This window comes from Alligator mississippiensis, chromosome 3 (assembly GCF_030867095.1).
Source record: "Alligator mississippiensis isolate rAllMis1 chromosome 3, rAllMis1, whole genome shotgun sequence".
NCBI lineage: Eukaryota > Metazoa > Chordata > Crocodylia > Alligatoridae > Alligator > Alligator mississippiensis.
Genome location: NC_081826.1, coordinates 39688850 through 39710905, shown reverse-complemented (window position 1 = coordinate 39710905; position 22056 = coordinate 39688850). Strand labels below are relative to the sequence as shown.

Genomic DNA, 22056 nt, shown 5'->3' with positions numbered 1-22056 from the left:
TTGACTGGCTACCAACCCTAGTTTTATACTTACTGAGAGGTTAAATTAAATGAATTTTTAAGGATCGTATCATTCATTTCTAGGGCTTTTTGTCTCTTGCACCATATCTTATTTGAAATCTGTTGTCTGCAAAGAATGACTTTGTAAGGACACAGCTGTTAATCAGTAAGCCCTTTGGTAGTCCCTTCTTTCGTTGAGTAAACCCAGTGACAGACTACAAAATACTGTAGCAAATGTTTTGCTTTTTCAATCATAGGGAATCTCACAAAACAATTCCCATTCCTTCTTGAATGCATACCAAAGATAATGTTATCTATTGATATTTTGATTAATGCATCTTAATTGAATAGCTCTGCTCTCACCTTTCAAATCAACCAAATCAAAAGTCTGATGCAAAGCAGCAGTAACAGCCTGAATCACACTATATTTATCTGTCATATTACAATTGAAACCATATTAATGTGACAGTCAGATGTGTAATATATTTGTAGTGATTGCTTTACAGTATTGAAGGTTTAAAATGCAAATATTTTCACACTGAAGAATTTTTTGTAGTTTTTACAATTATTACAAAATGCAAATACTTCATAAACTATTCCCTTTTCTTTTGTTCTTTAACATAATCAAGCTCTTCTGTTAAAATTTCACTCTAAACTAGGTTTTGTATTATATGACATACTATATCACCTTTATATGTCTTTTTGTCTAGAAAAGTATAATATATAAGGATTTTTCCTTCTGGTTTAAAACTGAGCTGGATCTAATAATACATAATTTGAACGCAAGTTATCTTCAGGAATGTTGTTAATATGGGATAAGCTGGTCAGTAAGACAAGTCAGCATTTTAAAAACATTGGCCTCGTATTTAATAAAAGTGTCTTTCTAACCAATTTGTGAATAAAAAACAGGACACAGTAATGTGGCCTATGGATCATAAATGTAAACAAATTGATCCTGTCATAGTTTAGCTGTGTTACATTATAAAATAGTAACCTGTCTAATTTTGGTAGCGGCACGGTTGTGTTAATGAATACGCATTTCTAAGACGATCACTGCACCACCAGGTGGTGATAGATTAATTTTCATGGTCATATTTTTCAAAAACACTTTACAAAAATAGATAACCATTTAAGTGAAACAGTTTTGGCTTTCCCTTTTGTTTAAGAAAAATTTCCTTTTCTGTGGCAATTTAAAATTGATTTAAATTATTAACATTGGTAAAGACAAATACTTCAGTAATTTGATAAGATTAAAGAAAAAAAATCCAAATTCTTTTCACTAAATTATATGTTGCTTTTACTTAAGTTGTTTACAAACTTGAAAAATAAATTTGATGTTTTAAACATAATTATACATTTTGATTGTACAATATTTTGGGGAAAAAGTATATAATCTGAGCAACAAGGATTTTACTCTTTTTGATTATTTTAAAGATGAATCATTGCTGAAAACAGTTCAGTAGGCAAGATTTAATATTTCTAAATGTCACAAGTATTCAATGTTGTCACATTTTTCTCACTTGTATTTATATACTCCGGGTTATTTTTTGTTGTTACATGATAAATTGCCTAGCTAACATATATAACTCAATATACCAATAATAAAAAATAAAAATCAGTGATTTTTAGAGAAAAATGCAGCTGCCTAAAAATGGGAAATCACCTATCAACATTTTGTGAACAGGTTTTATAATCTGAAAAAACTTCTGTAGTTTGATACATTTTCAGTTACTTTAATAGTAATGTCATTTCTTTTTAAGGTGTGATGCTTTTTTGTATTTACACGCACATACATACATACATACATACATATATATATATAAAAATTAATTTCATAATTTTAAGAAGATAAAGTTAATTTATGCAAACAGTTTATCTAAACCAAGCAAAACCAATTTGAGGGTAATAAAGTAGAAAAAATAAATGAGTACAACAGCAGCTTGCTTAAATGAAGTGTAGCTTGAAGTGAATAAAACTCCAGATGAAATGCATCAAATAGCACTTGAACTAAATCGAAATCAGCATGAGGATTGAGAGCTTCATTGAAGTCATGCAGTGAGTGTGAATTAGTCTGGTAGAATAACCTGGTAATGTCATTAAACTTCAACTCTTTTTTTCCCCAAATTATACCACCTGCTTTATTTGGAATTTTAGATTTCACATTCCAGAGTTTCTTAAAGTACACACATCTGATGCTACATATGTTCTTCTGTTTCTTTGGAGAAAATATATACCACAGACCATAGCTTTTAAAAACAAAGACATTTTATGAACTGTTATGGAATCCCTCAGGTAGTATGTTTTGAGTTAATTTCAACTTTATTTCTGACATAAATCAGCAGAATGGCTTTTATTTTTCTTGTTTCAAAATAATCACCCCAAACTGTACACTAACTATAGGGATGCATATAATGATATTTAAATGATATTCAGATTATAAACTGTATTGAATAAGCATTAATAACATACTTTTATCGATTAAAGTAATTTCTCCCAAAGAAAGATTCTTACAATGAATATTAACCATTGAAAGAAGTGATATTTACTTGTGTTTACTAGTTTGGTATCTGTTGTTAATCATACCAATTAATACCAATACCAATAATCCACTGCCAAACACTTCCCCAGAATAGTTAGTTCAGTGTAAGACTTTGACTATACTTTAAATTAATTTATGTATAATTTAATTAAAATTACAAACTTTTACAGCATTTCTAGCCTGACAAAGAGAAAACCACTGTTACTTTTCATTCAGTTGTTTGTTGATATGTCAATATATTTTCTCTTGACATAAATGCATTTGGTGCAGTGCATTTGCAACTTGACTATGTTAATCTTTTTAGAGGCTGTTTGCCTGTATGTATGGAACCTCATTAACTGCTCAAATAACTTCATTATCATTATTGCAACTTTTCTTGAAAATCTTTTCCTTCAACTGAATGAGGAAACCAAACCTGATGAATAGGCTGGATGGGATATAGGGCAAAGCCACATTTGGTAGTTGTTATCACTAGAACCTGCAATGTGAGGTGATCTATTGTCCTGGAAAAGCAGTACTTCTTGACACTGCTTTTTGTGGTGCTAGTTTTCAACAGCTTCTCACAAGCTCAGTAGTTCTCTAGCATAGTGTTTCCCACTGATAGTCTTGCCTGGTGAAAGGAAGGTTAGTTGTGATCACCTCTTACCAGTTCTAAACCACTTCTGATAATGGCCTTACCAAGTGATACTATCTTCTTGAATGTCTTGGGGTGAGGGAGAAGATTGTGTATGCTTCCAGTGGGAATGATCTGCAGTTTGGTCTCAGGAACAAAAGAGGTGAACCCTTATTACATCATGAGTCTCATTCCTGCTGCTGGATTGGTTGGATTTGCTTAATACCATTCCAGAATACTCATGGAAATGTTGTGTCATACATTCTTCTAATCAGTGCTTGACATTGTAAGTACCTATCTTGCTGGTATCTTTCTAATGCCTAATATTTCATTTAGGATTGTGTTTCTGATGTGACGTCCTTTCTTGGGGTTCTGGCCTTTGTTTTTTCCCTTTTTTAAATTCAGCTTCTCAATTCTTTTACTGCTATCAGGGACGTCTTCCCTGAGTATTGTCACCATGTCCTTATAGATTTCCTTTGGGATCATGTCCTTACTTCTCTTTTTTATGATCCTATGACCCCAGCTGATTTCCTGCCCTTTGGGCAGGGGGCTGGACTCTGATCTTCCGAGGTCCCTTCCAGCCCTAATGTCTATGAAATCTAAAAATCTATGAAATCTATTGAATCTTTGGTGACTAACTTTTATGCTTCCTTGTACAGATTTCACACAGATTGGAAAAAAATGGCTGCTCATAAAGAAACACATCAAGCTATCCATATATTTAATTACTGTGAAATTTGTTGGGTTCTAACATACCTTTAAATTGGTCAAGCAAGACTCTTAATGCCTCTTGCATACTTTTGGCAGTGAGATACAAAATATAGTGTTCTTATCGACATTTTGCAGCCTACTTCTATTTTGCTGCATGCCACATTGTATTAAACAGTTTTTGGACCTTTCAGCAAAACATTTAGACACAACTAAAGAAATTAGCAGATTGTGATTAAGAGGACATAATAAATAATAACAGTAGTTAATGCCAAACAAATGTTTAGAGAGATTAAATAACTTTTCCTTTCGCTACACTTTATTTTTCAGCATATGAGGTAAATGGGTGTAGGATAGTTAACACTGTATCATTATCAGAATAGTACTTTGTTTTTCTCAGATGAATCTTTGGAAATTCCTTTAGTACAGATTATAAAGATTAACGAGAACATTTTCTTGCACACTCTCTCTGTCTCTCTTTTTTATTCTTTTTGTTATTCTAATATAGAGATGTTTCAATTATATATTTAATGAGCTAGATTTTGGTCCAGTTCATGTGTAATATAAGGCATTCCTTTCTTCTTTGAGTGTCCTTTGCACCTCCTGTTCTTGAGACATGCTAATTATACAGTCTAGATTAGTGGAATCTTCTTGAAGCAGTACCTGTAGGTGGGTCTGCACACCCACCTTAACATCTTTTCAGCTGTGAATATTTATGGAACAAGGTTATAAAAGGGAATGGGATAGGTCAAGCATACCCCGGTTCTTCCCATTTGAGTTAGGAATTGGTACCTATCTTAGTAGGTACACGGTCCTGTTCTTTTTGGGAACATTTCCCAGTTAATTGATTATATTTTACCTAAATATTGTTTGCATACTTAAGTTTTAGAAAGTGAATGTTGATTTTTTTTTTCCTGAGACGATAATCCTGTGATATGGATCTTTGTGATCACATGGTAGAATCAAAAAACTTTTAAAAAACCCTGATATTCTTGGAGAATGCCTCTCCCCTGGTTGTTCTCTTTCTCTCAGGCAGCTATTTATGGAGCTGACTCAACTGGGAGTAGATCATTTCCCTACATTGTTCCATATGCTGGTTGTTAGCTCTGAGGGTAAGAAAGAGTGACAAATAGACTTCAAGGAAACTTGCTTCAAGAAGCTTTAGCAATAAAGCTTGGATCCAAGGTACAGAAATGTGTAACTGCTCAGAGGCCCACTTTTTTAGTGTAAGAACCTTAGATTAAGCATGGCATTCACTCATTCACAGGACATTTCTTAGATATGAATAATATCCAGTACCCTTATATCAACACAGAACATTTTCAGTGGTGATCGGTTGCTTCTCAAGCAATTTAATTCTCTCCTTAATGGATAAGAAAACATCCTACACACATTATATGATACAGATAGAGCACAAAACTTTAATTATCTCATGCTTTGTCTGGAAGAGTCCTGTAAACTTCCAGCTGCACCTAAAAAGTATTTCCCATGTGAGAGCAAATTATAGTTTACCAGTGGACCCATGTGCTGTCAGGACACATAGCTCAGAGTTGGGCCAGTGTATCAGGTCCCTTCTCCCTGAAAAATTCCAACTTCAAGACAGAAAAGTCCCAGTCAGGAGCTTCAAAGTATTTTGGACAGATGTTAAAAAACAAGACTGTTTTCTGTCACCTCAGGAAATAAAAACCAACAAAGGGATCCAAAAATCCCATTTCCCAGATCCTGAATTAGGTTCTCTGCAGCTTAAAGTGAAAAAGGGTAGGCCTTCTATACAATTCTCCTACTCCCTACTGTCATTTGAGAGATTCTTATAATATGTAGATGTAAGGATTGCCAACTACGGGGACTCTGGGTCTAAGGTGGCAAAATAAGCATAGTCTTCCCAACAGAGCAATTAGCTTGGTGTAATTAAAGTGATACGAAAATCAGCTGTTTCTCAGCTGCTTTGTCTTCTTGTCTAAGGAAGTGTCAGGTGGAGCCTTCTACACAAAAGTTCTTACAGTGCTCTATCCAGGCTGTCCCCTCTTCCTCAATTATGTCTGGACATGTAAAGAATGCTGTTATGCCTATGAACCACTGCTGCACTACGGCCCCCTCTACATGTTATATTTATGCTGCGATTAATGTGTTAATCATGGTTTAAATAGGAAGGGTGTTATATACGTACTGGATTTAAAGCACTATAAAATGAGAAATGAGCCATAAAAATATTCTGTGTATAACATATAATATAGAGCATTTTTATGGATCATGTATATGGCGCCTTAAAATTAATATGTGACCAGCAGCCAAAAATCATCTGATTTTCATTCCCATCAAAGACTGGCTGCGGAGAAGCCAAAGGGTTTCCCTGAATGGGCTGTCTAGTGCAGTGAAACAGGCTTCCAGTAGGGGGAAGCTTTAAACCCCGCACAAATAACACTAGTTGTGATATGGATTCTGTGCCTGAGTCATTCTCTATCAGCCAATCTAGACCTTTCTCCTGGTTGGTCAGAAATATTTTTGTTCGTAAGTGTCCTTATATTCCAGTTATATATATTCAAATAAGTAAATTTAGTTTGTTTAAAAATTATTTTGACCATCATAATGGAATAACTATCAGCTGTGATAGGGTGATCAGAATGAGTGTGAAGTAAGCAATGTTTAGGGTGTTTTTTCTAGCCCCTTTCCAAAATATTTAGCAGTGACTAACCAACTTCCACCAAAGTCAGTGAAAGGTTTTACTATTGCCTTTGTAACCAAAACTAAGCCAAAGCTTAAATGCTTTTGAAAAATCCTGCCTGGTTATTACATTTGCTGGCTTGTGATGTACAATTTTATTCATTTAATGATGTATTTGCTATGGATATTTTTCCCTCATTTTTATTACACATAATTCAAATCTTAATGACAGATTTCTAAAAGAAATATCTGGTCCAAGATATTTCTTATATACCCAATGATCTGAAGTAAAAAAAGAAATACTGGACATTACACTTGTTTCTACCTTATAATAGTTGTACTTAAGACAAGTTCAAACTTTGTAGAGCCCATTCTCTGGGTTCTTACTCTGTATATCAGATCCCTTTTAATCTTGAAAGGGGGACTGAGTTAATCCTACCTTGCTTACTTTGACCATTTAATGAGTTAAAGATTTTATAATATACCCCTTTTATGTAATTATTTCAAAACAAAAATACTGCATTCAAGTTAAGGTCATTTGGAGATGCATTGAAAGATCATTATAATTTTAAAATTTCATCTTGAAAATGCTTGGAAATATTTTACAATTGTCAGAGTCTCAAACTTGCTGTTTGATTATAAATTTTATTATGCTAGATTAAAGCTCAAAGATTGAAAGGTTTACAATGGATGGAAAATGAATGGGTGGAATAAATTATCTGTGAGCTGTATCACTGAAAGAATTAGGCCTGGATGAAGAGTAGTAAGGAGAATTGCTCATTGATCCTGGCACTGAGTTATACCTGCAGAGAAGTGTATAGGAGGAAGGGTGGTCCATGTATTTGGACCTGAAGCATGAAATTTGGAGATTTGGATAGTAAACAAAAACAGGGCTGTCAGGTAGGTTAAGGTTGGGTTTCAGAAGGGTTTCTGCAAATATTGTTTTCTCAGGGTAAGCCTGCATAAGTTTTCTTTCACACCGTATCCTTTATGTTGTGTATGTATAGCTATTAAAAAAAATCCTACAGGTCAATTGGCAGTAAAGAAGAAAATACTTAATTTTTTTTAAACAATATTTGGACCACTTAGGTTTAGGGGCTGTTCTTCAGTGGGGAAAAAAGTATATGAGATGCTTTAAAAGTTGTAAATCCAAGCTGTTTTTGATAGGTCTGTTTTGCAGTGCCTCAAATTTATTTAAATTTTCATTACCGTGTAACTTACAATATCTTAACCAATTTGTCTTAAACTTATGAACTCCAAGAAATATCTCTTTCTTTCTTGGCTTGGCTTGATATTAAAGAGGAGAATTTTCAGTCAAATGCTTTTGTTGGCCAAAGTCAGTGAAACATGGTTGTAAAGTTAGGCACTTGTTCCTTTTCTTATTTTTAGAAAGATCAGAAGGTTCCCAAATAAGGTATTCAACAGAGAGGCAATCGTTCTCTAAGAAACAAAGACATAGGAAACATGTTTGCTTACCATAACATGGTTATTTCTTTTGAAGATCAAGACACATGCATTTTTCTGATGAATTTTAGGTTTTTTATATAATGGAATTCTTACACCGACAAAAATTTAGTTAAAGCACCTAATAGTTTGAAAGTGGCAATTTATAGTTGTTAAAGAATAGGTCAGGAAGACTGTCTCTATTGGTGTCTTTATATGCATAAAAAGCTTCACTACTTTGCTAGCTGCTTTTTTTTCATATAGTTTCCTTTTTTTTTGTTTTTCTTGCTATGTGTTTAGATGTGCAATTGCATAAGCAAAAATTACATTCTAGTTCCCCTGGAGGTAATAGGATTGCAATTTCATCTTCTGTTTATAGTTGCCAACAAAATTACATCTTGCTTAAATGTTTAAGGTTCATTATCTGGCATAAAAGAAGTGGAATTATTGTACTAAAAATAGATACAGACTCAGCTTCTTGCTTTGAAAGAAAAGTATATCAGCTATGCTCCCAGCATTTTAATTCCATAAATGTCTTAGCTACCATTGTCAAGTATCCAGGTTGTAGCCGTATCAGTCTAGAGTCAACAGGAATCAAAACTTGTGGAAGAGGTGATATCTTTTATTAGACCAACTAGATATTTACAAACAAAATATTTTATTTATTTGCAAGCTTTTGGGCGCACACACCCTTCATCAGGCATAGGAGAGAGCAGAGATTGTAAAAGTTGTCCTAGGTAGAAATGAAAATTCATATTTCACAGGGGAGCTGAAGATGTAGTAAAGTCTCCTGTTTGGAATAGTTCATTTTGTCTGGGTTAGGCACAGAGAAAGGTTGAAAAAGTCTTTTTACCTCAAAGTTGTGCGGTTGCAAGCAAGATGTAGAATGATATTTCCTTCAGGTTATGATGTTTCATATTTCACAGCAGAGTGGAAAGATGGAAAGCTCTTCTAGGCAGGAATTTCTTTTGTGGTTAGGTATCTTTGTGTCTCTCTGCTCTGTGAGATGCAAATTTACTCCAAGAATGGCAGGAGTCTGGTGTTAGCATATCAGGTAGTAAAATGCTTCCTTCTTGTAAAAATCAGCATTTTTGGTGGTAAAATACTTTCTTCTTGTAAAATTATGAACTTTTCATAGAAAAAAATGGCTAAAATTTGATATCTTCCATGTGTCAAGTATCCAGGTTGTAGCCGTATTGGTCTATGAATGTTTTATGAAATGAAAAGGCACTATCACCGCTGCCTTTGAGCTGCTCTGCACTGTCGCTGCTGGTGCACAGGGCAGCCCAGAGGCAGTTGTGACAGAGCCGCAGGGCAGCCTAGCGTGGGCTCCGGGTGGCTGCACCAAAAAGTGCTTGTGGCGGCAAGAAGTAGGAGCTGCTTTTCCCTGCACCAAGCAACAGTTTCTGCCTGGTATCACCACCGCTGCTGCTACTGCTGTTCAGCCTGGAGGGGTGAGCCCAGAATCAGCATTGGGGCCCAGGCCCAGCAGCGACAATGTGGGAAAGAAACTGCTGCTCAGTGTGGAGCAAAAACAGCCCCTTCCCCTCCCGCTGCCAGCACTCCCTGGTGCAGCCACCCAGAGCCTGTGTGGGGCTGCCCTGTGTCTGCTTTGTGCTGCCACCACTTCTCCAAGGGGCAGCCTGGAGGCAGTAGTGATGCAGTGGAGGCACAGGGCAACCCTGTGTGGGCTCTGGGGGGCTGCACTAGGAAGCGGTGGCAGCTGGAGGGGCTGCCTTTATCCTGCGCTGAGCAGCAGTTTCTGTCCCATGCTGCCACTGCTCAGCCTGGGTAGGAAAGCCTGGGGTCAGGGCTTGCCTGGCCAGTAGTGTGTACTGGTCCCCTCCTCTATAGTGGGGTTGGGGGCAGTGGTGGCAGCAGCCAAAAGGAACTGCTGCTGCCTGGGCTGCCTAGGAAGGCAGTCCAGCTGCAGAGCCACCCCAGCCCTGCTGCGTGCCCAGGGGGCCACAGGAGTTGCCACAGTTGGGTGGCGCCTTGGCCAGGTGGGACCAAAGGACCCTCAGCTGGCCGGACAAAGCTCCTCTGTGGGTTAGATCCAGCCCGTGGGCCATATTTTGCCCACCACTGCCTTAGATTGTAAACTCTTCTGAGCACAGACATTTACCTTTTTATGGTTTCAAAAACTGTTCAAGTAAATCTAATGATTCTTACTGGAGACAGGTATTTAATATCAGGTACAGAAGGAGATTTTCAAACATGGATGACAGTTTGGGCCCTTAGCATTTGTGCCTGTACTGAATTTTCAAAGTTAATATTTCCATTCTATTTTAGGTTTCCTAAAGTTATTGTTTAATTTGTCTAAAGATTGAATGTTATCCTGTTTTTACCCATTTTAACACCAAATTGGCTTTTAAAGTGCTCAGAAATAAGAATTTAAATTCAGTCCTGTAGTTGTTAAAGACAGCAGGTATTGAATATGAATCAATTACATTTTACAGTCTCTATTTTTTCAGTGACTCAGTGTGGTAGATTTATGCTGGTTTCTTGCCTTTGTTCAGAAATTCTTATTCCAGTGGGTAGAAAGACTCATCTTCTCCTCATTGTGGCTGGACACAGGCCCAGGAAAATTGTTTCCCATCCTCAAATTCCAGGTTTTTGTTTTTCCTTGCAGCCTGTAGCATTTTATCTTGGTGTCTCATAGCAGATAAAATTACAATAATTGTTCCACTGAGACCTCTACTTCTGGCCTAATTGCACATCGTGAGCATGCAGTATTGTTCTTTGTAAATGCTGATCAACTTAAAGTCCAGATGAAACAAAACAAGTCTAAGTGTTTTCGCAAATCTCTTTCCTCACAGATATATTAAAACCTTATATTAGTATGGAAAGATTTTTGTATGCTCTTAAGGTTTTTCTTCTTTTCTGCTGCTTTTGATATAGATCCATTGCAACATCTATTTCATTGCTAATTCTAGACTATAAGACTTATGCTCCCAAAGCATTATTAAAACTTGCAGCTTGCTCCCCCCTGCCTCACCCTCTCTCTCTTTGTTTTTTAAAAGCCATCAGTGCAGTGGTTTCTCCTGTGTAATAATTGTCTGTCATTCTTCATAGAGGTCAGACTCTGGATGGAGGAGAGAAATGGTGGTACTCTTAAATTTCCCTGCTGAGTCGTGTGCTGGAGGCATGGGTCCTAACATGGAGGTACAGGATGCGAGGAATTTGCTGGCTCCCATGTGGCCATGCACCTCTTTGCCAGTATGTGTTGAGCCATGCTTCATATGGAGGCATGGGTCAGTGTGGATACTGGCATGGAGCATTGCTGAAGCTGGGTAATCCATGGTGTCCCACGCCTCCTCACAGGGACCCCTGTAGTGACCTGTGGTTCAGGCAGAGGCACAAGTCAGCATGGGTCTCTGCATGGAGACACAGGGTATTAGGATTACCTAGTTCCTTCCCTCCCTCCCCCTGGACCCGTGCCTCCATATGGAGCAAGGGTCAGCATAGGTCCAGTGAGGCCCTGGGGTCACATGGGTCCCAGCATGGAGGCATGGGGCTCCTGAGATTCCCTAAATCCTATGCTATCACACCCTGACCCATGGAGACTTCACCCACTTATAGAGATGCACTCCTGGTAAAAGCCAGGCGAGTTGATCAGCTGACGATCCGGGTGGACCTAGACAGATTAGTTAGATGGGCGGACCAGAACCAGATGCTGTTGAACACTGAGTAAAGGGCTCCACCTGGGGAAGGAAAATCTGCAACAAACTTATAGACTTGGTGGTGCTGTGCTAGCTAGCACCACGTCCAAAACAGACCTGGGGGTCATAATTGACCATAAAATGAATATGAGCCACCAGTGTGATGCTACAGTTATCACACTGAGCAAATAATATGCTGGCATGCATCAACCGATGCATCACAAGCAAAACTACGGAAGTTATTCTTCTGCTTTACTCAGCATTGGTGAGGCCGCAGCTGGAGAACTGTGTCCAGTGCTGGGCACCGTACTTCAAGAAGGATTTGGAGAAGTTTGAGAGAGCTCAGAGAAGAGCCACTCATATGATTAGAGGCCTGAAGAGCAAGCCATACAAGGAAAGGCTGACAGATATGGGACTGTTCAGCCTAGAAAAGAGAAGACTTCGGGGGGATTTGGTGGCAGCTTACAAATATATCAGGGGAGAGCATCAAGGGTTAGATGAACAACTATTTACAAAAGTGCCCCAGGGTAAAATCAGGAGCAACGGTCATAAACTCCTAGAAGAAGGTTTCAGACTGGATATAAGGAAAAACTTCTTCGCGGTTCGTGTGATCAGATCCTGGAATAGACTCCCAGCGGGGGTGGTGCAAACACCTACCCTTGATCTTCAAAAGGAGACTGGATGCACACTTTGTTAGGGTTATTTGACCCCAGCAGTCTTTCCTGCCCGGATCAGGGGGGCCAGACCTGATGATCTCACAAGGTCCCTTCCAGTCCTAAATTTCTGTGCAAGTCCTCTAGGTGCTTGAAAGGCCTGACCCAGGGGTACAGGATCAGGCTCCTAGGGTCCCCAGAACACTTGCCTGAGGTGTTGGGAGAGTGCTGGTGCTTCCAGGCTACCCACAGTCCACCACACTCTGCTCCTGTCCCCAAGCCAATAGATGTTTGCTGCCACAATAAAGTAGCACAACATATTAGGAATCAGAATTCAGGGTAGAGGTGATATCTTTTATTAGACCAACTAGATTTTTGCAAAAAAAAAATCTTTTTTTTTTTTGGAAAAATTTTGTTGATCTAATAAAAGATATCACCTTTACCATGAATTCTGACGCCTTTTGCCTCTAGACCAATTCAGCTACAACCTGTATACCTGACAACTAATTAGTACTTTTTGTTTTTCATGTCATGGATGCGGAGTCACAAAACGTAGGGATGTTCTTCCAAAAAAATTGTATGGCAACACAAATGCGACATCAGGCAACTGTTTCTACCCTCAGAGATATAGGGTCAAACCCCATTTGAGTGAAGGGGGGCCTAGAACCTGAATCTCCCTCTTTTTGGAAAGTAACCTTTTTAGAAAGGGGCTTTCTCCTCTGTCTAACACCTATCAGTTATGGATTTCAGTGTGGCTACATTTTCCTGTGCATGATCAGTTTGTGTACATGCTTACAAATCCACACTGCAGGGATTATAGCAGTGTTTCTCAACCCATGGATCGAGACCCAAAAATGGGTCGCAAGAATATATGAAAGGGTTGTGAACAAAGTTTAAAACTGGATCAACAAACTTTAAAAATGGATTCTCCTTTAAAGGAGACAAATGTGGGAAACCATGTTTTTTCCCTTGCAGGCTGGCAGGAGTAAGGGGCACCAGGTTGGGATTGGACATTGATGTTTACAAATGGATCTTGGTACAAAAAATGTTAAGAACCACTGGATTATAGAAGCGCTACCTGTTCATAATTGCCTAAAATGCTATTTACGTGTCTAGAAAACTACCATTTAGATATACAAAGGGAAATAGAATTTTGCCCTAGTGTTTCAACAATAACAATTTCTCATTTATCTGTAGAAGAGGCAATTTTTACTTCAGAGTCTAAAAGGATAACATAGTTTACACACCATATAATAGTGACTGCAGTTCCATATATTACTTAAATTATGTTGTCTTCCTTGATTCTTGCTGTTTATTATTTCTTCAAAATCTGGGTATTCCTCACTATGAAATAGTAGCTGCTTATAGTCATTGTTTGGATTATCCACTTGCTTAATAGATTTTAAAAGTTTGAAATTGTAATGAAGTATTACATAGTACTTGGTACCTCAGATTTTTTTATCTGTTTAAATAGCAGATCAGAATAATAATCAATTTATTGAGTTACATGGAAGGTATTGTGTATCCTGCAGATTAATCTTGTCCTTATCAAGTAACGAAACAAATAAAAATATCTGCTGGTGTTCTGTAAAAGAAGGTTGTACAAATATAACCTACATTCATGTTTTTCTAGAGTGCAGTTACTAGGTACTAGGTTTCCAGTTTTGTTATTTTGGAAAAAATGAACTAATCGTATTTTACTGTACAGGATATGAGTAATAACAAAAATTAAATTTTTGGAAACATTTTGCAGGTTCCAGCTTTGCATTTTGGGACTCTATATAAACCTTTGGAGCCAGCTGTTCACCACTTTATTCTTTCAATCACTAGGAGGTGTTGATTTTAAAAGAATGGGTTGCTGTTCCTAAGGTCTACACATGCAAATATTTCATAGCAGGCCTGTGGACTTATATGAATTGGTTATATTAGTGCCTATGTTTGCAACATAATAAGAATCGATTCATGTTTTCATCTAAAAATAGTGAAAATTGTTTTCTTTAATGATATGCCAAATTTATCCAAATATTTCAGCAAGTCTGTATTGCAGTTTGTCAGCAAACTGGGTACAACTAAAGTGAATTTCGAAATCATTTAATTAGGACAGATTCATTTTCACTCTATGCTACTACACAGCAAGACTTGCTTGTTCATATTTCCTTAAATTTATCCTGGAATTTGTCCAAGTTTAGCTTTAATGAGTTGCCTATCCCACTGGTTACATTAGAATTTATTTTCCCTTAGAGAATAATGTTTGAATTGGTAGTTTTTAACTTGTTCTGTTAAATGTACATATGGTCAGACCTAAACTTTAACTCAATATAAAGACTGGATGAAAAAAATATTTCTGTTGTAGTTATTAAAATTAAGTGAAATTCAAATAATTATTTTTGGAGAATTCATCATATATGTATTTGTTTTCAATATGATCATTTTATTATCAATCGACATTGACTCATTTCATATGAACCGAAATTTACTTGATGCAGATTTGAAACACAAATCTGGTTTGACTTAGTGGAAAAAGTTACATGTACTTGCACTGAAATTATATTGTTTGAATATATCTCTTGGGCCATAAAACTGATAAATTTAGATCATTAACTTATTAGTGGTAGATTTTTGTGTATTAACAGGTGCAGTGTAGTAGCAAATATATTGTAAAGTACTTTTAAATGCATTGTTTTTATTAGAAAACCATTATAATAAAATTTGAATTATAAATTCACTTTCATCATTAGCCAATTCTAGTTAAAATTTCCTCTAAGAAACATTTGCTGCACACATGGAACAGCAGATCTTTTTGTGTCCTGACTTTTTACATATAAAGGGATTTGTTTTCCTTCACTTTGTTCTCCCAGAATTCTCTGAAAGAGTGTACTGCATTTTGCTCCAATGGGATTGTTAAGAACTACAATAAGTCTACAATTTGCATACTATAAAAAAAACACATTTTATTTAATACACTGTTATTACCCGTTAGGGAATCTTTTTACATGAAACCTGTAAGTTTTAAAGTCACTGTAGTTCAGTACAGTAGCTGCACTACACATTAAATGAATAGTCTTGTGTTTTAAAGTGAAGTTTTATCCACTGTTGGGCTGTATGCTGCTATTGTTGCAGCCCTCTGGAGAGCCCCTTTTCTCTAAAAGTACTGTTATTAGATATTAGAAAATATCATAATAGAGATGTGGAGAATTTGTAATTTATTGATCCTGAATTTGGCACCATTACTCACTGCTCCTTTTTAAAAAAAAAGCATGTTATGAAGTCGTTCTGTCAGAAAATATAGAGAAGGAATTGGAAGCATTTAGTTTAAGGTATTAAATATTGTTTAAAAGAGAGAGAGTAAATGTACTGTAAAAGGAAAGACAAAGTAGAAAGAGAATAAATTAAAATTTGGAAAGGAAACAATTAACATTATTGCAATGAAATATGTTGTAAAATCAAGGGCTGCTTGCAGATACCCCCCCCCCCCCACACACACAATAAATGCTCTTTACCAGAAGAAGCAGCACATTACTTTGACCTGACTCTGAAGCTTCTATATAGATCAGGGGCTTTGGGGCACTTTTATCTAAAGCTGAGCCAATCAGCTATTAGATAAAGGTGCCAAAAAAGCTTCACTAAAGTGCCAAATCTACACAGACATCAGGTGAGCTGGGTCCAACTAATGCGCTACTTCTGGGCATGCGCAGCGCTTGGCATGAGAGCGCATGGAGTTTAAAGTAAAGCGCCTTTATTTTTTTAAACATCTGCAAACACCCACGGTGTTGGGAAGGATAGATTGCAATAATTAGGGCAAGGACAAGCAGTTCTCAGATATAAGATGCTATGGAGGAAGTAACTATAAGATGAATATAATGTCACTACAGTTTTCATTGGATATAACAAATTCACTTGTTATGTACAGTGTGTGTGGAATACTTGCCTGAGGCTAATGATACAGTTAATTTCTGGCTTTTGTTGTAATTTGCCATTTGCCAGTGCCTTTCTGTAGCATGTTCAGTTGGGTACAGTGTATTTTTGTGTTATTCCCAGAATGATTGTCCTTGGAATAAGATTTTTTTTTTGTGGGTAAATAATAGAATCAAAAGGGATCAAGCATAAATTAAAAGTTTGAAAAGTGGCAGTGGCTATGTAGAGGACATACACTTAGTGAGGTCTTACTGCATGAGGAGGAGCTGATTTCTGTTGTTTTATTTGCTGAGATACTCATTGTGCTAGTTTTTAAATTCTTTTCTTGTAGTGGTTTAATATAACAAATGTTACTGAAAGAATGTTCCATAAAATATTTGAAAATGATTCTATGATTGAATATATGAGCACATTTTTCAGCATTTTAGTAATGTTAGATTGGGGCGGACAATTATTTTGGGCGGAGGGCATATTACTGAGTTTTGGCAAGCCACCCAGGGCCATGACTGGAAGCCGGGGCAGATAAATATTAATTTTCTAAAATTTAGGGGTCCCACGGGCTGGATAGGATGCCCTGGTGGGCTGCATCTGGCTCGCAGGCTGCATTTTGCCCACCCCTGTGTTAGGTGTATCCAAATTGCACAGTTGTAATTGCAATAGTTTTAAAATCATGGTACAGTAAAAGCTCTGTTATCCTGCATCCATAGGGAATGGGGGGTGCCAGTTAATCAAATATGCCACATCTGGTGCACCAGGTCTTTCACTCCCTGGCATCAATGTGCCGGGGGCAGGAAGCTGGGCCCCGTGCAGGCTGCTTTGCCCTGGGCTGTGGTCCACAAAGAAGTGGAACTTGGCTTGCGGCAGTGAAACGGGAAGTGAGACTTCCAGTTTTTTTGCTGCGTCCCCTAAAAGGAAGATTTGTGTTGACAGATTCTGGTTAGTGGAGCATTCTGGATGGTTAAGTGCCGGATAGCACAGCTTTTACTGTATATACTATTTTTTATATTGTCTATAATTTGTTTCTTTTTTTCTAGCTTTTATTGTAGTTATGTCAGAAAATAACAGTTACAGTGTTGGGAGAATAAATTCAGAAATACTTGGAAGTTGCTCTAATGCTATTCTGGTAGGAGGATCACATGAGGAAGGTGCAGAGATGCTTTCAAGGGTGCCGTGGAATGCCACACAATATTAGCAATGTTAGGTGTGCAAATGTGATTCAAAAGTTAAACTGAAATTTCAACAGGAATCCATAGTGTTAAAAACTTTCTAACCTGTTGTGGTCTTTTTGAGTTCTTTGCAACAGAATGAGTGAAAATTAAGAGCTGGCATTTTCTGAGAAGTGCCTTGTATCTAACAAGGGTGCCTTGAGTCTAAAGAAGTTGAAAACAACTGACATGGATGGAAAGAGGAAATCTAAGGAAGTGGTTAAGGGAAAAAATGTAGAAACAGCATGGACAAGGGCTGATATAGTTGTCTAGAGTGGTAATGGTTTAAGAGGGAACAGCAGGGAGTGAGCAGCATTGAAGGAGATACAGTAGCGTTTTGGGTCATCTGAAGTTGAAAGCTGCTGACAGTTGCAGTTGTGATTAAAAAGAAAGATGAGGACAGCACTAGTAGAAGTATGCAGCTTGATTCATCCTTTACATTTAAAAAAGAAACAAATATATTTGAATTGGGTCATGTAAATAGTATTAAGGAGTTCTGGTGTTTAGATTAACCAAATGAATCTTGCTGTTGCACTTTGTCATCACCAGAACTTGCCAGTGGTGTTCAGTACAGTCACATAATTCATTTACCTCTTGGCTGTTCTGCATTTTGTGCAGGCAGTATGGCCACTGCATATATGCCTCAGAGTTAGATTTATAAGTGTTCAAACATTAAATTTCACATTTCACGTTTGGTATTTAAATTAACTATCATAAAATTTTGAGATGAACAGGCTAAATTAATGCGGAGTGAGTTCCTCTTTAAAATTGTATGTGGAATACATATTTTCTTTTTGGTAGATAAGAGTGACTCCTACTGAGAAATTAATTTTCTTTGGAGAGCCAGTCATATTTGTAACTAAGTTTTGAAATACTGTGGAAAAGCTTTCCAAAATGCATGTTAGCCCTTATAAACCAGCTGCGTATAGTCTGATATCTTGTGATTTTGGTTTTCTGGAGTTGTTGCCAATACTGTGCTCTAGATTAATCACTTTCCTTTTTTTGTCTTTTAATGTTTTTAACCAGGACCAAGAGATCTCATGTTCCTCTGACAGAATGCATATTTGAGCTTCCTAATCTGACCATTCAAGCAACAAGAGCTCAGACCCTTCTGCTTCAAACTATTTATCAGAGTTGGTTTCATCATCTTGGGAATGTCAGTTCTACAGCAGTAAATGAAACTTTGCTGAATGAAGTCTTCCAAACTTTAGGTAAAGGCATAGTATGTTTGACAAGTATGGTAGATTAATACCTATTATGTAGAGCACTGCATGGAGCAAGTAAATGCATATACAGTGATACCATTTTAAATCCAAGCTTTTAGCATGCAATATTTAACTGGCTTTTGTGTCCATATGGGTATTTATAGCTTATGTTTAAAATCCAGGATGTAAGCTAAGCCACCAAACTTCATTCTCTGGCAACAATTTCTGGATGCATTTAATTTTCCCATACAGGATAATTTTTCCATAGTTCCTTCATCATTTGCAACATCCAGCCTTGCTACCTAATACTGTGCAATGCAGTAATTTAAGATCATTCAAAGGTGAAGCTGTTGAATGAAATACAAATCACTAGGTTTAAGGGCTTTATTTATTACCAACATTTGTTGCATGGAGATGTGATTTAAAAAAAAAATGTTGTAGAAAGGGCTGCAAATGGTTTTCATCGTAGCTAGTTTTACCAGTATCTCTTTCTTCATTGTTTGAGGTAGTTGAAATAATGCAAATCTAAGAGGTGGAAGAAATAAAGGAGATAACCATGTAGATGCATAATACAAAACATGGAAGTTTTTAGAAAAAAAGTTGGCTGTGCAAATTAAGGATTTATTCATCAAAGCCCTCTATGACATACCTGTGTAAATCCTGCACAGCTTTGTGTTCTTAAAATTAAAGCAAATGTTTAAGTGTTTTGCTGAATTTGGTTGTCAAGCCAAGGACCATTTAGGGTAATTTGCTTTCATTTAATAAATCTCTGTGATCTTGGCAACACTTACCTGTTATGCCCCAAGAAGGGTAGCAGTTCAGTTTAAGATTATAATTCAAATCCATGAAGTGTATTTTTTTCGAGACTTTATGTCCATCCAGCATCAGAGGATTTAAGGCAGTAGCTAATGGGACACCAAAAAGAGAGCACAAGGTCTGTCTTTAAAACTAGAGTTTGATGAGGCATTTGTCTCATTCTGCTGATGGTCCTCTTCATACCTTTTGCAAAGCATGAAATCCATTATGCCCTTTGCCTGGCCTTTAATTCAGAATAGAATTTATTTTAGCTTGACAGTATCTCTACTTCTAGGACAGTGGTTTGTTCAAGGCCATTACGATTTCAAAAGATAGTTTTGTTTGGCTCAGGGATTTTCAACCTTTTTATACTTGAAGCACCCCTGAATAGACTTCAGGCATCACTTGAAAAATACCCGTTCTTAGTGTTCACTCTTATTTTGAGTACCAAAAAAGAATAGAGCAGCTTATCTGCTGCAAAGAACCAGAGACCACAACTATATATTTCTGTTTGGAATATCTCTATCCAGAGATTTATCATGTAAATTATATCTGCAAACCTAACAGTGTGGGGTACCTCATGGCACCCATTAAAGGGTCTCAGGCCACCCTAGATGCCATAGCACCTCCTTGAGAACCACAGGTTTAGCTGGTAGGCCTGTTTTGTGAGTGTTTGACTGAAGAGTAAGTTTACAGAACTGTCAAGCAGTTCTTAAATGAGACATTTTGACCCAACTGGTAGGAAAAGAAACTTATTGCTGTATGTTAGGTTGCATGTTTATTAGGATCATAATTTAGTATTATTAAGACTATAACCAGTGCCCTTTTTACTCTCTATAACTCTTTGAGTTATTCATGGAACAGTGCTCCAGAATATGTTCATTTTTTAAATAGATGTTCTAGTCCAAATTGTTGAAATGAATAAACATCTCACAACAGAAAACTGCATGTAGACTACTGTGGTGGCCTTCCTGAGTCTGCAGAAGGCCAGAACTGATCTCTCTGAGAGAGAGAAATTGTCCCATTAATGTAAAATTGGGCCTTGTGGAATATGTGAATCCAGTCACACAATTTGGCGTGCTACAAAATTTAACAGTTTTATAATGGATGGTAGTTGTTTGTTCTTTGTTTCCATCTCTTCTAAAGATCTGCCTGCACTTGCCTCTTGTTCTCCAGCGTTTCCCACAAAGGAAATATATAAGGGTTATGTATGCTTTTTGTGTTGTTTCATGGAGCCAGAGCTAGAGTTTAACACGTTGTCAGAGGGCAGGGAGAACAAGAAGTTTTAGGCTTGACACTCTTTAATTCAGTGTCAAAGTTTCTTAAGCATACCATAACAGAAATACAGCAAGTGACACCTATCCCTTTAAAAGAAATGTGTTTGATTAAATGTCAAAATCAAAATGTCCTTTAAATCAAATAGATATTCTCCAGAAAGTGGAAGTCCAACCCGAGAGTAGCCAGTTGCAGTTAACATAAATTCTAAAATAAAATGTCAGTAGAAAATTCAGAGAGCTAAAAGGGAATTTGAAGAGCATAAATAACAAAGGACTATGAAAAATTAACTTTATGGAAAACCAAAGAAAAGAAAAATGTCTGGTTTTCTCCCTAGGAGTAAAGGAAACGATTGAAGATAAGTACATTACAGAGAAGTTAGATTTATTGCTTTGTATTAATTTGCAGTAGAGAATATTTGGAATAGATTTTATCAGGGTGGAGAAAACTATCCCAGAGGGAAACATAATATATATTAAATGAAATACCAAAAATACACAATAGATTTTGTAAGCAAAATTCAGTAAGTAGAAAAAATGAAGAAATCAAAAATTCCGTTAGCAAAATAAAAATGCACAGTTAATAGAGCCCCCAGAGTACTAATTACTTAAGCCTGTCAATCTTTAGAATCTGTCTTTCAATATTGATTTGATTTGACCAATTGATTTGCTTTTTCAGCAACTAGCTTACTACAAATTTTAATCTAAACTAATCAGTCTTTGTTCAATAATTTGTTTGAATTATTTTGAGTGGGCAGATCACTATTTCAGATCATCTGCAACTTGGCATGCTTCTAAATTAAATGGTCCCATTTGCTCCCATGTTAATTGTATAATTTTCCAGTCTTCTATAGTAACCAACTGTGATGCAAGTATTGATTTGCAGTTAACTCTGAAACGCATTCTAAGTATGTAAAGTTGAAGTAAAGCAGTAAATAGTACCATATTTAATTGAATATGAGATGGCCCTGAATATAAGATGATCCCAAACAATTAGATTTTATATGTGGAAAAATTATAAATTTGTTATAATTTTCCAGGTTTAGAATCTAATTATTAGTATTATGCCTTGAATTTGTCCCCTTCCTGCTGCTACAACAGGGAAAATAAATCCAGAGAGTAAGTATCCCTCTTGCCCTTTGGGGCAACTTCTTCCAACTCCTTACTGTCAGACCGTGCTCTTCCAGAGCACATAGAAGTGAGGAGCAAATTTGAAAACACTGACCGTAAAATTAAACATAGCTGTAGTAATTTGCATATAGTACCCATAGATATAGTTCATCCAGAATTGATGCAATTTACCTTTTTTGAAACTGCTGCAGGTTTTAGCACAGGTACTCCATAAACACACTTTTAAGCAGCACTTTGGCACCTCCTTATGTAT

The 22056-nt window shown here is 36.8% G+C and overlaps 1 protein-coding gene across 2 annotated transcripts in view; it reads left to right on the top strand.

The window, feature by feature from the left end:
• VPS13B (vacuolar protein sorting 13 homolog B) overlaps nt 1-22056 on the top strand; it is an 877527-nt gene that overhangs the window by 153211 nt on the left and 702260 nt on the right. For both annotated transcript variants that reach the window (XM_059723846.1, XM_006263597.4), the window contains one exon: nt 18425-18609. In XM_059723846.1, coding sequence (XP_059579829.1) covers nt 18425-18609 — 185 coding nt within the window. The remainder of the gene's footprint in view (nt 1-18424; nt 18610-22056) is intronic.